Here is an 18,533-nt window from a genome sequence, read left to right on the forward strand (position 1 = left end):
GCTATCTCTGATAATAATCTTTTCTAAAATGACCACCTCTACAAAAAGACTAAAATCATCTAGAACCGAGGATGATCATCTTAGAAAAGGTTTACTGTATGGTATATTTAGACCTTTTAAACTTGAATAAGTATTTTACCAGTATTTAAATCAATATTTTGAATGCATTTAAAACTATGTTCGTCATTCTTTTAATATACTGTTCGAATTTATTTTTTATTACAACATATTGATATTTAAAATAAAGCGAATGTTTGTGAAATTTATCGGTTTTGAGAGATCTATTTTACCACTATGTTTATGTAAATAAATCTTTACCATTTTTACGTCACTTATGTCATCCACACTCAACACTTGAACATCAACTGTAATGACGGTAGGTTCACCTAAAACAGAAACACCCTATAACTAAATTGAAGAGTAAATAACAATATTTGTGCATCGATTAGAAAAATATTTCAAAAGATTTCATTTACTACAGCTGTAATATAAAATACTTCTTATGTTGTTTATCGTTAAACTCTTTATTTACATTCTTACCTGTGTCTTCTTCATTTTCACTGGCTTACTCCAGAAAAAAATGTAAATTAAGGAAATAAAATTATTAAAAAGGAAAGGCCGAATTACTTGTAACTATCTTGAACTTAACTGGAATATCACTGAGGATCAATGTAATCACTCAAAGTTCCGTTTAAGTCAGGCCCACCAGCAGCCGAGCGGTAAAGGCGCTGAACACTGGTAGTTCGGTCCGAGGTTCGAATCCCGCGAACGGGCTGACTGCATGGGTGTTTTCGCGGTTTTCCCCATGTGTAACGTGTATACGAGCCAGTTTCCCTTAGAAAGACCTCCACGAAGGCATCCCTCTCCTTAGGCAGGTGACAGGTGACGGAAGACGGGGACGCCTGGTGTTTAACAGTGGTAAACAGGCATATGTCCCACGCCTTCCCCTGTGTAGAAGCAGCAACTTTAAATTAATAAAAGTATTTACAGTGCAACAAGAGCAGATGAGTGATTGTGTTACATTGCAGTTCAGGTTACATTAGCATGTCATAAATAGTCAAGTGCAAGACATAAAGAGAAAGGGTCTTAAATTTAAAAAAAAAAAAAAAAAAAGAAAAAGAAAACAACACATTAATCACATAAACATAAGGCGTAATTAGATGCCAATACTCTTCACTCAATACATAAACTTAAGCATATTGCCAATGCATGATAGTGTTGTATATTGGGAATACTGAGGTATCTAGAGATTCTATACTTACTACAGGGTGTACAGACAGTGAACAAAAGCTTAGTAAAAACATGATACTTGATAAAATACAGGACAAAATACATGATACAATACATGAGACACGGAATACATTGATAAAATACAAGAGACATGAAATACATTGATAAAATACATGAAACATGATGCAACTTTAGAAATAGTACACAACACTAAAAATGTGATATACAGAGCGGAATACGTATACAAAGGTATTAACAGAATACAAAACAGAAGATAGTGCATTAAAGATTTATGTACAATGGATATATACACAGAATACCCACACAGGTGACAGGTCCTCTCCTTAGGCAGATAGCCTTCGAGGCTTTGCCGTAATTAAATATCCTAACCGTTTAAGTCATTTTTTTGATCATTTATGCATTTTAGCCCAAAGGGGCGTTAGCCAAGAAGGGCTATTAGTCCCGAAACGGCATTTTGTGTCGTCGAATCATTTTTCATATTGTTACCACCAAATATTATCGCCCTGTATTTTATTTAAAGAAATTAAATAATGAAGAATCTGCATGAATGTATGTGTGTGTCTCGCATTGTGAAAACACAACGGTACCTGCAGCCATCAAATTTTGAATAATGTAGTCCTCCGTGAGAATATGGACACCTAGAAGCCCGAGTTTTAAATTTCGAATTTGTTTTATTATCTATTTCATATTTTGTAAAACTTTAACAAATTTTTGATTAAAAAACTCAACAATATCAAAGCGAGCAGTGGCAACATTGTACGGAATAAAATTATCTCAAGCGCGGGAGACGGTCAATCGGAAATTCTAAAGGTACGCTGTTTGTTAATATTTTTGGCCCAAAGAGGCGTTAGCTCAAATGCCCTCAAAACGTATATGTGTGTGTAAATGACCCCCCTCCGCTCTCTGCGTTATATAAAATCTGAAAGCTTTCATATTTTTTAAATTTCTTTTTCTCGGAATTTAACGTATACTTCAAGACAATAGTTAACTTTCAGGTGGCAAGCAGTTTAACGAACTGGCTAAATGAGGTTTCCGTGCTTTATCTCATGGGAAACGTAAATATGGGCCAGTTTCTTCTAGAATGTCCTTCACCAAGGCGCATCATCGAAAATGCAGACAGCCGATATGCATTGTCTGAAAACAAATCTAACATAATCGAGAAACGTTACGAACTAAGAACATGTATAGAAATCTTACGTATTTTAGTGAAAGCGTAAAAGATGGCACTGTGAATATAAAAAAGAAGTAATTAACTTATTTTGCATCTGAACAGAAACTGAAGATTTACTTCTTTTGTGCGTGTGTACAACTATAAAGATATGCTGGGATTTAGAGTTGGAGTTCAGTAACCTGGCACTTTTTGTCACTCGTTTTATAATTAATCGGATATATATTGTGTTTGGACTCGACCACTAGCGGCCGAACCGTAAAATCGCTGAACTCTGAACCTGGGTTCGGTTCCAGGCGAACGACTGGCTTCATGGGCGTTTTCATGGTTTTTCCCGTGCGTAACGAGTATACGAACCATTTTCCCTTAGAGAGGTCCTCCACGAAAGCATCCCTCCTCTTAGGCAGATACCTTTAGTGTGCTTTGCCATATTCAACAAAACCGAAACCGTTTCGGGACTCGAAAATTCGCTCGAGAAATTCGTGTTAAGAGAAAAGAGGTAACGAGGCCTCTGAACTTCATACCCCGGAGAGCTGTTACCAGGATTTAGATTTGACGAGATCCTAAACTATTTGAGATATGGGGCCCTTTGAGGGATATGACTCTTTTTTTACATGAGGTATGCTACAATTTTCGGGGGGTCCCAAGAAAGTGGGGGAGATGCTCTAAGCTGTAGCTTGTTCAGCTTATACATAAATCCAGCACTGGCTGTAGCCAGAATTAAGACAAATAAACCTTGCATGCTTTTGCTGAAATAAATAATCAATTTAGTCCAGTCCTAAAAATTTTCCAGTCTCCTTTTTGATTATTACAATGACTCATCCTTCATATTTCATTCAAAACGAAATCTATGTTACTTTAGCATATTTTTTTCAAGAAATTGAAGCTAGTTATGTAAATTTTATATGAGTTCTTGCATTATAATAGGAGTGTATTAAAGTTTCAGTAAGTTAAACGAAACAGGAAATGAAATTGAGAAGAATAGTTGCATGCAGTCTTAGTTGCTTGCTGTCTTTGCGGATCTCAAAGTAAAGCATAGAAGAATACTTTTCAAATCAAACTAACCTGAACCATGAGTGGGTGATGAGCTAGAATCATAATCGTGCAAAAGTGAATTTATGAGTGCTGTATGGTCTTCGTGATGACCTTCCTTTTCCTCTTCCTCATCATGTCCATCTGCTTCTTCATCATCATGACCTGATCTCCTAAAAGAAAGACAAATTCAAATAACTCAAGTATTATGTGAAAGTAAATAAGTATTCTACAAATTCGAAACCCTTTAACAGCTGGAAATAATGTTTCCAACATTATCCGCCAACAAATTACTAGTGCTTCTTCCAGTTATCGTTTTCCTCTGATTGTGTACGAGATTTTAACATTCCGTGGAGCGCAATATGCTTCGGAACACGTTCAGGCGCATTGAACCTGAGAGGTACTTCCTGATTTAATAAAATGTTTATACAGAAAAAGTTTTTTTTACAAGAATCGAATGTTATCCATTATTATAAACTTCCACAAGTTATAAAAATACGGGACAATAAAACAATTTTTATAGTCTTAAAAGGAAACTATTTATATTAAACAAAATTTTCAAAATAACTTTTATAAAGTTGTTGTACAAGACTAATTATAGATTTAAATTTAATTAAAACTAGAACTTAAGTATAATCTGTCATTCATCTGATTCATTGGAAGACATCTATTCTTCTACTTCTCTCTCTTATAGCACGGAGGCCACATGAAAACAGCATATGAGAGGCAACTTGCTGTGTGACACCTTTTGCACTCATATTAGCTTAATCTTCTCTTACGATTCTCCAAATAACATGGTTTTACATTTGCGTCTTTTTTGGAGGTATCTGTGGCCTATCGTCATTTTGAGGTTTTTGTTCTTGGTTGAGAGTGTGTCTCTTTAATTTTTGTTGTAACTGAACTGACATCTCAATAGACATCAGACTTCGTTGAGCAAGCTGTCCAAGTACAAATTCATTAGACAGTTGTTTTATGAACAACCTACCTTTAAGAGCTGTGTACCCATTACTTACATGTATGATATGAGAATTGATTAAAGCAATGTTTAACATTGTAAAAAAGATTGAGATTACCATGGACCACCGTTTTACATTCCGAGATACATTATAAGAACTGCACATTTTATCTGCAATGTCTACCCTTACTTTGTACTGCTACTTGCAGAAACTGATAATTTCTGGTTTCTTCTTTTCGCAGTAGAAAGATCAATAGTTTGATCATCATGCAGTGGTGATACAACAAGAACATTTTTGTTTCTTACTTGAAACGTAAGACACCAAAATATTACCATCACTTCACTACTAAAACCAAAATTACTGGAATGTTATGGTGTGGCTCTGTCCTCCCAAAAAAATCAGTATTTTCTTCAGTGTCGTCTTCTTTGCTTCCCCCTTCGTTGTTCTGTCTGTGATCCCTCTTCTTGTGCATACACCATCTTCTGAATTAATATAGCTTTCGATATCAAAATCTCATCTTTGTCATCCTCACCTGATGCCTCCAATAAACGGTGAATTTCTCACAAAGTCTTGAGGGTTCCTCAAATCAAACACTTTTGTTTTGGCATTTTGAAGCTTGAATTAAATAAATATTTAAAATGTTGTTACTAAAATGTTTTTGTGAAATTTTGTAATAAGCAATATTTTATATTATTAAAACATTTTACAATTTATGACATGATCAGGTACAAATGTGTTTAAAAAAAACAGAGCCCGAAAACATAGTCGGTTTTGTAGATAATCATAAAATATATTATTATACGAAACTTCAAGCCAAGTAAAGAAAAGATCACAGAAAACTTGATTGTCAAACTGCAATGTAATCGGGCGCAATGAGCCTATTAGATTATTACTTCTGTCAATTAGAAATTAAGAAATATATTCACTGACTAACCTTACGACTACCAGTGGCACTAGAAGAGGGGAAGCTAACTGTATAAAAAGGCGTGACGACGTTTAAAACAGGCAGAACAAACAAAAGTGCTCGAAGTGTGCCTAGCAGATCAAGTGCGCGCGACGGTGTGCTAAACTCGGTGTGAGAGAGGATGCTTTCTCAGTGCTGGGTGTAAATACAACAAAAAGTATATTTTTCTCCCCAAGTTAAAATGCCTCACATAGCATCTTTTCAACGGTGTGAGAAATGTGTTGCAGGAGATGTGATTATATTGCAAAATGATAGCATTAGCATCTACTATGGATTTTCTATTTCATAATTATTTAGTTTTCTGTTACTTTTTGAAGTTCTTTCGTGTTTGATTTAATTTTTCCTAGTATAACGCTCATTAAGAGTAGCATCTGTCTTAAAATATCTTAAATTATTCCAAGTAAATTGATGCCCAATCGTAAAAGAAATTACTTAATTCACAAAATGTAATTAAAGAGGATAGATTACTGAATGTTTCCTCTTTTATTTCCAGGTATATAAAAGGCATCTATATTTCTAATCCTCACTTATTAAATCTGAATAGAAACAATCATTTTTATCTTTACAGGAAACCAACCTAGATGTAAATAAAATCTATTATTTAACTGATCTTTATCAAAGGCAAATAATGGAAAGATATTTTCATTAATTTTTAAATTGCGTGTTCTTACATTGAAGTGCAATTTAAATTTTCATCACATACTTCAAAAGCTTATCTATATATATAAAGAAGAAAGTCTGTTTGTTTGTCCTCTAATAACTCAGTCACTACTATAGCTGTCGTCACCAAACGTTCTACAATTCTTTTCTGGGTCCTGGAAAAGGTCGACGTCGACTTTAAAAAAAAAAAAAAAAAAAAAAAAAAAAAAAAAAAAAAATCAGAGATATTAATTAAAAACACGAAAAAACGATAATTTTCGCTTTCATTTTTCCGAGTGGTAATAGTCTCGCGAACGCCGTAAAATCTGCTTTATTTCGAAAGTTGTTGCCACTGCTCTCTTTTAAATCGTAAAGTTTGTTAACAAAAAATTTCTATGTTTTACGATAAAATAAAAATAGTATTGCCAAACATTAAATACATTATTCCAGATTCTAAAAATTCGTAGGAAGCCATTTCGACTGTTCCTATCTTCGTACGATTTTAATCAGCCGAAATATTAATTGAAAACTCTGAAAGCGCTAATTTTCGCACTCATTTATCCGAGTGGCAACAGTCTGGCGTGTTGGAGATTAAAATGCTTTATTTCGGAAAGTATAGCTACTGCTCGCTTTCAAATCGCAGAGTTTGTTAATAAAAAAATGTGTGGTTTTTACAAAATCTATACATATAAAGAAGAATGCCTGTGTGATTGTGCGTTTGTTTATTTGTTCGCGTTATTGATTTCTGATGAATTTTTTGTCACATTTAATCGACTAAAATTGAATATAGGTAAAATATTGGATGAGCTTTTACGACCATTTGATTAGAAAGACGAAACTCATATAAAAATGCATGCCATTGTTGCTGATATAATGAGAGAAAATTAGCTATTTTTCAACTGAAATTTTTTTATGGGTTCCATATCGTATCAGACTGAAAAATGTATGACTATGAATCGTATTTCTTGCATCGTTATTAGAGAAGGATTACAGCAGTATCGTTCTCTCTGTTGTTAGATGCATTACCCCCCGGGGAAATGCGATTGGAATACGATTAGAAATGCGATTAGAAATGCGATTGAAATGCGATTTCATGATAATCAGTGCTTAAAAATCGCAATTTTACGAATTCTGTTTCTTTGATTTCTTGTGCTTTTCCAGGGCTCGGGTACGGGTCGAAATCCTGAGCCTTACGAGCCTACTACTTACTGACTTGGTGTGAACCCCAGGGTACCAAAAGTCAGTCTTCCCCTGGCAATTGGACATTATTTTTCTTGGCTTATCATAGTGATTAATCATAATGGATTCAAAAGACATTCTTAAAGAAGGTCAGGCCTACGTGGCCAACCTTGAAACTATTCTTAAAAATAAGGCCAGTGGAATAAATAAAAATGTGGCCGCAGACATCAGACATCAGTTTCAACTGATGTTTAACTTATTAACAGAACAATGTGTTGAAATGGCCCAATTAGAAGGTCAACTTCAAGCCTCTGTCAATAACATTCAAGTAAAAGACTCATACGCAGAAGTTTTAAAACGCTGAAAACGAGATCGTTCTCGGTCTAGAAAAAGACCAGACAAACAATTTATCACCATCCTCTATCCTACAAAGGATGGGGACAAAACAGACTCGATAAAGAAAAAAGTACTAAAGTCAATCGATCCCTCTAAACTCCACATTGGAGTCAAACGAGTCAAACAAGTCTCGAAAGGAGGACTTCTCATAGAGACGAACAAAGAAACCGATCTCAAGATTTTGGAAAAAGAAATAAGCTCTGTACCAGAACTAAAAGAGGAGCTCCAAATCGTCAGACCATTAAAACGGTCTCCAAGAATAATTATCTACGATATCCCGAAGGATATCACAAAAGAAGAGTTATTAACATCATTAAAGGCTCAAAATGAAGAACTTGTTGGGGAAGGTTTAACAGTTAATTTCCCCATTAAACAAAAGAATAAAAACCACTGGGTGTGCGAGGTCACTCCAGAATTATTCAAGCAACTCCAAAAAATTAAAAAGGTATGCATTAATTGGGAACGATTCAGCATCAAAGAATACTTAAGACCCACACAATGTTTTAAATGCTGCCAATTTCGGCATATCTCAAAGCAATGTCAGACGGAAAAAGCGTGTGGTCATTGCGGTGAGGTGGGCCACTCTCACAAAGACTGCGATAGCTCAACTCTCAAATGTATTAATTGTGCGGAACGAAACGCCAACAACGAGCAACAATATGACGAAGGACATTCAAGCTTCGACAAAAATTGTCCTTGTCGCATTTTAGAATTAGACGAACTTAAGAAACGCATAAATTATGGATAATTCTCCTCAAAAGAATTATTTAAGAGCACTACAAATCAACTTAGCACGCTCTCATGTTGCAACCGCACAACTTAAAGTGCATATTTTTGGATATGATTTGGTCTTCGTGCAAGAACCATACTGTATTGACAACAAACCGGTTGGTTTTCCATTACAAACTAAAGTCATCTCAACAACCGACGGACTTCCAAAGACGGCCACTGTGGTCGTAAATCCTAACCTCACGGTTCTTAACATGCTGACCACTCCAACTTTGAATATTGTAAAACTGAAATTTGAACAAAGATCATTAACGATCTTTAATTGTTATAGCCCACCAATTACGGACCTTACAGACTTAACTTCTCTCCTCGATTTAGTCGAGAGAAATTTATCGAACAATAAAGACAATATCATCCTGGGTGACCTAAATGCTAAAAGCGAACTATGGGGATCTCCATTCGAAGACCCCAGAGGCAGAATGGTCAGAGAATTTCTGATTTCTAGACAATTTATTATTGAAAATGATCCACATGGTCCCCCAGCATATAATTGTTCTAGAGGAAAAAGCTGGATAGACTTAACAGCAAGCCAAGGAAATATAATTCATGAATGGCGAGTCTTGGACGATCCATCGCTCAGCGATCATTGCTACGTATCTTTTGAAATTTCTTATGATAAAAGCACAAACCAATTCATAAGAAGGAAGTATAAACTGAATAAGATGGATTGGCTTATACTTAAAGAAAAGCTTGGTAGTTATTTTTCAGCCATCAATCCTCAATATGTGAAAGATACAGTCGACTTAAACGCCTTAATAATTACTTGGACCCAAAAAATCCAATATATCTGCGACCAAGCAATAAAAACAAAGGGAAAATTCCTCAACGTACAACACAAAGGAGTCCCTTGGTGGACTCAATCGCTTAATATCATGCGGAAAAGAATTCTAGCCGAAAGAAAACGCTATCAGCGTTGTATTCAAGATGACAACCTAAGAGCTTATTATAAGACTATTTACAAGAAAGACTTAGCCAAATATAAACGAGAAATTCTCCGTTCCAAAAGAACGTGTTGAAAAAATCACTTAGAAAGCATAGATCCAAAATCTCCATTTGGCATTCATTATGATTTGGCAAAAGGAAATATCTCCTTGCCTTTTCAAATTAAAGCGCTTCTTAAACCTGACAATTCAAAGACTGATTCCATTGATGAGACTCTAAAATTGCTGCTGGAGTACCACTTCCCAGCTGATGACCGGAGCACAGATTCAATAGAACATAGTCATATAAGAACTCAAATTAAGACTCGATATGGTGCTAAACGGGATCTTCCGTTCACCAGACAGGAAGTTGAATTCACGACTAAGTCACTTAATTCTGGTAAAGCTCCTGGCTTGGACAACTTCCTAAAGAAATAATCTTAGAAGCATTCTACGCCAACCCAATAGTACACACGGTATTGTTTAACGAACTCCTTAGAAGAGGTATTTTTCCTGATTGCTGGAAAACCGCTAAACTCGTTCTCTTTTCTAAAGAAGGCAAAAATTTGGAACTTCCAGAAGCATATAGACCAATATGTCTATTAAATACATGGAGTAAAGTTTATGACAAGCTAATTACTAACAGGCTAAACTATTACCTATTTTAAAACAACAAACTCAGTAATAGACAGTACGGCTTTACAGCTGGAGTCTGTTCCACGGACGCCATAAAAGACATAATTGACACAGTTGAAAACAACCGGAAAAATAACTGCTATACGAACATTATATCTCTTGATATTAAAAGTCCCTTTAATAATATTTGGTGGCCTTTTCTTCTACAAGAACTGAGACATCTTCTGTGTCCTATCAACCTTTATAAAGTAATTGAATCAATGTTGAAAAATAGAAAAATTATTTATGAAGTCAACAACACTTCTCTTACTCACTCTCAAGAAAAAGGCTGTGTCCAAGGTTCAAACTCCGGACCACTCTTTTGGAATATTGTCATGAACACTGCACTCCAAATAGACTATGGAGAGGGAGTACAAATACAGGCTTATGCAGACGATGTACTTTTTATAGTCTCATGAGCTACCCACCAACAAATCTATACCAGAGCCAACAACGCCCTGATGCTAATAACTGAATGGGCGAAGAACAGCAAACTTAGTTTCTCCCCGGAGAAATCTAGCTCAATGTTTATCGCTGTCAAAAAGAGAGGTGCAGCATACTCAGCCCCCACAATAAAGTTGAACGGCACTACCATTAAAAGGCGTAAACAAATTAACTACTTAGGCATAATAATAGATGAATGCCTTACCTGGCTTCCCCATTTAGATTGCATAAAAACAAAAGTATGTAATATTATAAATCGACTTATGAAATTTCCTGGCCTCTCTAAAGCAGTTATGAAGGAACTTTACAAACGAGCTATAGAAAGAACAGCTGTATACGCCTGTGCAGCTTGGTGGTTCCCACCAACTGTTAAAATGCGAAATAAAGCGAATACTATACAAAGAGTTGCCCTACTAGCCATGACAAAATGCTATAAAACTGTTCCGACTTCTGCTCTACAAATCTTAGCCGGCCTGATTCCATTAGATATTAAATTGGATCAGGAAAGTGCTATCCAAAGAACTAAAAGAGGCTGGTCAGACTATTCATTTGAAAATCTTCACTTCCTAAAAGAAACCCTTGATTTTCCCAAGCATAAATGGTCTATCCATCCTGCATTAATAAAGACATGTGAATGGAATGAACATCTACCAATAAATAGAAATTACGAATTATTCACGGACGGCTCCAAATCTGCAGATGGCACAGGAGCGGGATTTTGTGTCTATTGGAACGGCACATTAGAAGCTGAATTTTCTTTCCAACTGAATCCCAACTGTTCAGTATACCAAGCTGAAACTCAAGCGTTGAAATCAGCCCTTAACTGGCTAATAACATATAAGCATACAGCCCACATTTATACTGATAGTCAAGCCGTATTGAAATCATTGGAAAAATTCGACATCCTGAATCAAGAAATCATAGAAGTTAAAAAGCTCGTCTTTCAAACTAAACTACATTGGATAAGAGGCCATCAAGGTTACAGAGGCAATGAAAAAGCGGACGAACTCGCCAAAAAAGGCATCTCTTCTGAAGTGCACCTAGAATGCAAACTTTCCCTGAGTTTCATAGTAAGGCAAGCCAAAGAAAAAGCTTTCACTCTGTGGCAACTTCGATGGCAAGAAGAAGATACGGGCAGATCAACATACAAGATTCTTCCTAGAATCTCCGAAAAAAGACACTTCAATGATTTCTTTCTTAATCAATTGCTCTCAAACCACGGAGCCTTCCCTAGCTACTTCAACAGATTCAAACTAAAGACTCCACCCAGTCGCTGTACATGTGGACAAGTAGCAGTGGATGCACTGCATATGATTCTTCAATGTCCGAGTTCGGACAGAAAAAGAAATGAACTTTTTCCTCATACTTTGAATCTCGACCTACTATGTAAATTAATTCTACTAGATAAAGGTCGCCAACTGCTTTCCAAATTTATGGAATTCTTGTACTCTAATGAGAACACAATCTATGTATAACATAAAATAATTGTGGCTTGAAAATGTAACTCTCATATCCTGATTTTCCATCATATGCTTAATTTTTGGTATTTCATTTTCTGTCAGAATTGTAACAAAACTCTTGCTATCTATCAATATTGTTCTTGTACACTGATTATGTATTACCTATAATTTTATTGTCAAAATATGATTGATCACTGTATATATTTAAATTTTTGTAAATAAAGATGTTGGCGAGGTTAATACATCTTTCAGTTAGCGGACCTCAAAATCTGCTCGGACTTAAATTCTTAATAACTATTTTTAACAAATTATTAAATTTTCTTTAGCTTAGCTTTGGCTGATTAGTTAATATTCTTAGCCTATAGCTCCGGTGATACCTCAACACTGAGGTGCGGACTGGATATTCCATTCTTATGTTGTTAGATGCATTACTCACAATCTAACTCAACTGGCATCGGGTACTTCCGCTAGTTTGTAATATAAAAAAACTAAGCACAAAAATAAAAAATAAAAAAGTAAAAAAAAAATTAATTAAGAATAAAAGTTATGTTAAAAAATAATTAAAAATGTAAATAAAAATAATAAAATAAATAAAAATTTTTAAAAACTCTGAAAGTGCTCTGATTTAACAGTCACTCAAAAGGGCTCTTTTAAAGTTTAATATGGTTTATCAGTAGAAATTATCGATAGACATGGCCAAGGGTGGAACAGCGAAACATTTTATACGGTATTAGATTAATTTGCATTTAGAACTAACTTGAGTACGTCATATATTCTCTCTATATTTAAGAGCTAAAAAAATATGTAATATAATTCTATAAAAGTATTTAGCGTCTTGAATTAAATATACTCCGAATTAAATGCATTTTTATTTAAATAAATTACATTAAAAAGTAAAAAAATAATATTCTTAAGGACTGCATCTGTTGCTTTTAAATAGTTTAATTTGTTAAATTATAACCGACAGATTAAATATGAAAGAATTATATCCTACATTTTTCAAAAGTGAAAAGTGAAACAATGCTTTAAAATGAAACAACGCAAAGTAAGTGTTTCGAGACTAATAACCCTTTTGGTCTAATAAATGAAGCAAAGGCATAAAAGAAAATAAATTCAACATAAAAACTTCAATGTCATTTGGAAAATAATAGATGGTAGCGAAAGTATTGGCATCGAAGTGGAAAGCAGAAGTGAAAATACACATAAAATTATAAAATAATTGACTAAATAACATGAAACTCAACCTATAAAAAAATACTGCGTTCAATTTTAAATAGCTTACCGTTTAAATACATAAACATTCCATTAGAACAGTGGTTATTAAACGTTTAAACTTTTACGTGCTGCGTTTTGCTGATGACATCAAACACAACTCTTGGCCCCCTATATACAATGCAGTAAACACACCTTGTAATTTTTAAGATTAAATATTTTGTGTGAAATAACTTTCAGGTATTAAGAAAACTGTTATTTTCGTACTTATTTTGTTTATACTACTACCGGGCTCACCTATCTGGCGGGCTTTACCCAAACCAAGATATAAGTTCTATGTTCTATTTATAAGTTTCCTGAAAGGCAAATGTATAAAAACATTTCAGTATGAATGAAATCAGTTCATTCTTTTCAAGCAACAAAATTCGTAAATAAATTTTTATTGCCAAACCAGGAAACAAAAACTTTTGACACTTCAAGTTAATTAATACATATGACGTCATGATTTAAATTTAATGTACTATAACAACTTTTTCACAGTCAATGAAAGAATTGACGAGGCGATAACATCGTGTCAATCATACTAACCTGAAACAAAAGCGTTGCCAACAGCAGCTATTATTTAAAATGCTAATATTAACGAAAACTGTTCGACATGCAATGACGTCAAAATGCAATCGCGTGCTTTCTTCAGCGCCAGACTATGACAAAAAAAAAAAAAAAAAAAAAAAAAAAAAAAAAAAAAAAAAAACACTGAAAGGTTTCAGATTTTACATTACGTCCAAAGGGCTGTTTTTGTAATATTTTGTCTGTTACCTTTATTTATTAAATATCACGTTCTTCGCATTTAAACCATAAAGTTCAGTTCAAGAGCAATATTGCAAAATTGTTTTAAATTGAGTATATCTTTAGAATTTCCGATACATAGTCTCGCACGCCGGAGTAAAAAATGTTTTTTCTGTACAACGTTGCCAATGCTCCCTTTGAAATCCTTGAGTTTGTTAATCAAAAATTTGCTAAAGTTTTATAAAAAATGAAATCTCTAATAAAACAAATTTCAATTTCAAATTAGGGCTTGCACATGACCATATTCTATGGAAGATTACGTTATTCAAATTTTGATGCCTATATGTACTGTTGTTTTATCACAATGCGAGAAACATATATACATTTATGCAGATTCTTCTTTATGAAGATTTCTTCTTTGCTATATACCATGTTTACTAGCGTAATAGTTGCCCTCGCGTAATAGTCGCACCCTTGAAAAAAATCGTCAAAAGTGTATAATACTGTGTAGTAAATTTCTCCGCATAATAGTTGTACCTAGTACCTAGTTGTACCACAATGAAAAACTAGCAAAACAAAGTGCGAATATTACGCGAGTAAATACGGTTTCTAGCTACGCCACCAACACTGCAAAGGTATTACATATGTAGAGTTCAGACCTCAAAATTGAATCGATTTCATACTGGCGTTATAATGTTATTTTCTAAAGCGAAATTATGCCGAGAAATAAACATTTCTTTACTTAAACGTTATGAAAAACGATTTTCATGGTAAAGTTGAAGTTGGTGTCTGAATTTGATGCTTTTGCTTGCAGAGCATTCATCTAATTTTCACAGAAATAGATAAGCATATCTAATTTTCATCACAAAATGTACCATTCTGAATGAAAATGAGGGGGAATGAAAAATATTCCAAGCCCTTCTTTTAGTTCCAAAACGCTTCTCAAAATAAGATAATCGTGTCATACTTTATTTTAATGGGATATAAGCACAATTTAAATGTCATTGGAACGTTCAAATGAGCATTTAAATTGTTCCACTAGAGTTTTGAGTGCATATTATATTCTACATTATGAGATGAAATGGTGCATAATACAATAGTATTTTCAGAATTTATTTTTCAACTTACAACGCTTATATTTTTTGCAGTGTTTTCTAGAAACGTTCCCAAAACATCGTTTTAAATATTCACCCTATATTTAAAACTGTACTATGCGGTTATGACATTTTTTTTAATATACAACACTAAAAAAAATCAAATATTTCTTTTTTGTCTATGCGTGTGTAATACAACATTTTATGTTTAATTTAGTAAATTAGAAGCAGGAGTGCTTGCAGCTTACTAAATCAAAAGAAATATTTATTACATCAATATTATTACATTATTACATCAATGTTTAATGAAAAAATAAAATAAAATAATAATAATTTATATATGAGTACTCGCGAGCTTTTAAATATGAATAAGCAAATTTTACTGTCAAACTCGGAATACGCATCACCTCAACATTTAAAACTACCAGTAATTTTTAAAATTCAAGTCAGATAAGGTAATTTTTTTAAAAAAAATTGCGAAAAACTACTATATCTGTAAAACAGTGTTCTTGTATAGGTATCTAAAATCAAAATTTTAAGATCTTGCGAAAGTAAATAGCATTAATGTAAGAATTTCATTTTCTGCTATCTAATATTGTTTTATGTAATTCGAAATGTGAGCCCTTTATACGTAACAGCTGCAGTTTATGCCCCGTAACGCAGTAAGTGACTGTTCAAGCTCTCCTGTATGTATCGTTTTTTAATTCTAGAAGTAGTAGGGTAATAGACGGTGAAGACAGACTAAACTGAACTAAAACAATTGTGAGGTTGTATACATATTTAGGGAGTATAAGCTAATAAATTAAGAAAAATTAATTTATAATTAAAATGAAGAAAATCTGAAAGGTTAGATTTTAAATTACGTCCAAAGTGGCGGTTTTTCAAGATTCAGTTTGTTACCTTTATTTATTTATTAAATATCATGTTCTCCGCACGTAAACCATAAATTTCAGTGCAAGAGCAATATCGCAAAATAATTTTAAACTGAGCATATCTTTAGAATTTCCGATATACCGCTGGAGATAAAAAATGTTTTTTCTGTACAACGTTGCCATTGCTCGCTTTAAGTTTATTAATCAAAAATTCGTTAAAGTTTTACAAAATATGAAATCGATAATAAAACAAATTCCAAATTTCAAATTTGGGCTTCCACATGCCAATATTCGCAGTAGGATTACGTCATTCAAAATTGGATGGCTCTAGGATATCGTTGTTTTATCACAACGCGAGAAACATATATACATTTATGCAGATTCTTCATTATTTAATTTCTTCAAATGTAATACAAAGCGATAATATTTGGTGGCAACAGTTTGAAAAGTGAAACGGGACATTCAGAGTGATTCGACGCAAAATCGCAAAACGAAAATAATAGTCCCTCAGGGACAAAGCCCCTTTGGACTAATAAATTAATAAATTTTTAATCATTACTATTTTTGTTTCCTCTAAATTTGTTTTTTCTGTGTTCGGTGTTTTGCGATTTTAGATGCGGTATGGGAGCAAATAAAAATTTATTTTTAAAGGGCTTTTGCTCTGCCAAATGGCAATATTCTGAGACTTGAATATATACTAGCGCACTTGGAAGATAAAGTACGTTCTTTTGTTTTGAGATGTGGCAGTACTCATCTTTTATTCAATGGAAAAAAAAAAAAAAAAATCTGAAATGTTTCAGATTTTAAATTACGTCCAAAGGGGCGTTTTTTAACATTTTGTGTGTTACCTTTCTTTATTAAATATCATGTTCCTCGCACTTAAACCATAAGATCCAGTGCAACAGCAATATCGCAAAATAGTTTTAAAACGAGCATATCTTTAGAATTTCCGATACAGAGACTCACGCGCTGGAGATAAAAATGTTTTTTCTGCACAACGTTGCCATTGCTCGCTTTGAAATCCTTGAGTTTGTTAATCAAAAATTCGTCAAAGTTTTAAAAAATAGGAAATCGATCATAAAACAAATTTCAAATTTCAAATGTGGTCTTCTACATGCTCATATTCGTTGGAGGATTACGTTATTCAAAATTCGATGACTCTATGTACCGTTGTTTTATCACAATACGAGAAATATACATACATTTATGCAGATTTTTCATTATTTAATTTCTTCAAATATAATGCAGGACTCTAACATTTTGTGGCAACAGTTTGAAAAGTGAACCGACATTTATGAGTCCGACACAAAATGCCAAAACGAAACTAATAGTCCTTCGGCCTTCGGGATTCAAATCCCTTTGGACTAAAAAAAAAAAAAAAAAAAAAAAAAAAACTGGAAATATTCTTAAAAGATTAGTTGAATATATTATTAAATAATGAACTTTAATTTACATTACATAATTATCTATATTATTCTGAAAGTAAAATAAAAATTGAAATTGCTGAGTAGAACGTTTATTAGAGAATTATTCGCAAGAAGAACTCATATGAAAAATAAACTGCAGATTTTATCTGTTTTGGAATAGCACCGCTCTGAACGAAGGCCTGTTATAGCATTTATTAAAGGTGCTGTGCTTAGCACGGTGGCAACACTGCCAACCACTGCAACTGGGTTCTGTCTATTATACTCGCCCATCATTTTCGGAGACACACCGTGCCGTACCTATGAGTTTAATTTTGCTAAGACAAATCTTTTTTCTAATTTTATGAACATAACGAAGTGAAAACAAACATTTTCTCATGCTCATGCATTTAGAAAAATTCTATTTATCAACGCAGCTTCGAATGTTTATTTAAATGGTAGGGTACGAACTGCGCCAAATTTGATCGAAAATCCCCGTCCCCCTCTTTTCTAATCCACGAACTGCGCGACGTTTCTTTCCAAGAAGATTGGGTGCTACAAAAAGTCGTTTATCACCATTAATGGGACATTCTATTGAGACTGCAAGCCTTTATTTTCGTTTATCAGTATTGTAAAAATTGTGTATACAAAACAAGTATTAAATTAAAGTCTGGCGTGGGCTAAAAAATAAATTTCTTTTACACCCATTTTAAAGTTTATGATGCTTAAAGGAATGATGAGCCAGATCTTTTTTATTCTCTATAAGAATTAAAAAGTTTCCAAGTTGTAGATTTTAGTCGCTGATATATATATATATATCAGTTTTGAATAGTAAAATTGATAGATTAATGACATTCACAAAACTGATACATAATCAACGTATCAAATATCGGATTTGTAGCTCACCTTAAATAAGTTTCTTGTCTAGATAAATATTAACAAATTTTCTTAGATAGCAGAATGGTTTTAACTTTCAAATTTACCATTTTAGGTAAACAGTTCTAATTTAATTATAAAAATTATATTTATTAAATCTAAAAATTGGACTTCATAAGTCGTTCTAAATTCACCCTAATATTATTGCAATATATTCCCGTATTAAGCTTTCCATTTTTAATCACTGAAGTTATTTTAAGGTTATTTAACTTTGTTACAAATTCCAGATTTTAATACTAGAAACGTTTAAATATGTATTCTGTTTTCCACCTGATGTAGTTTGGCATACATTTAATTTCTAATACACTTTTAATTAATAAATTAATAATTATGACCGTCAGCTGAATTTTCATAATT

At 33.4% G+C, this 18,533-nt stretch overlaps 2 protein-coding genes across 2 annotated transcripts in view; one reads left to right on the forward strand and one right to left on the reverse strand.

Annotated features, from left to right (window-relative positions):
• The window catches only part of LOC118194741 (glycine receptor subunit alpha-2-like), a 149,399-nt gene that overhangs the window by 124,730 nt on the left and 6,136 nt on the right, over positions 1–18,533 (reverse strand). The window contains exons 2-3 of the mRNA XM_085827636.1: positions 3,485–3,624; positions 319–386 (exon numbers count right to left, since the gene is read on the reverse strand). Coding sequence (XP_085683762.1) covers positions 319–386; positions 3,485–3,624 — 208 coding nt within the window. The remainder of the gene's footprint in view (positions 1–318; positions 387–3,484; positions 3,625–18,533) is intronic.
• The window catches only part of tmod (tropomodulin), a 123,476-nt gene that overhangs the window by 11,060 nt on the left and 93,883 nt on the right, over positions 1–18,533 (forward strand). The window lies entirely within an intron of this gene.

Source organism: Stegodyphus dumicola, chromosome 12 (genome assembly GCF_044657685.1).
Source record: "Stegodyphus dumicola isolate Sdum_Otavi_A_Nest chromosome 12, ASM4465768v1".
Lineage (NCBI taxonomy): Eukaryota > Metazoa > Arthropoda > Arachnida > Araneae > Eresidae > Stegodyphus > Stegodyphus dumicola.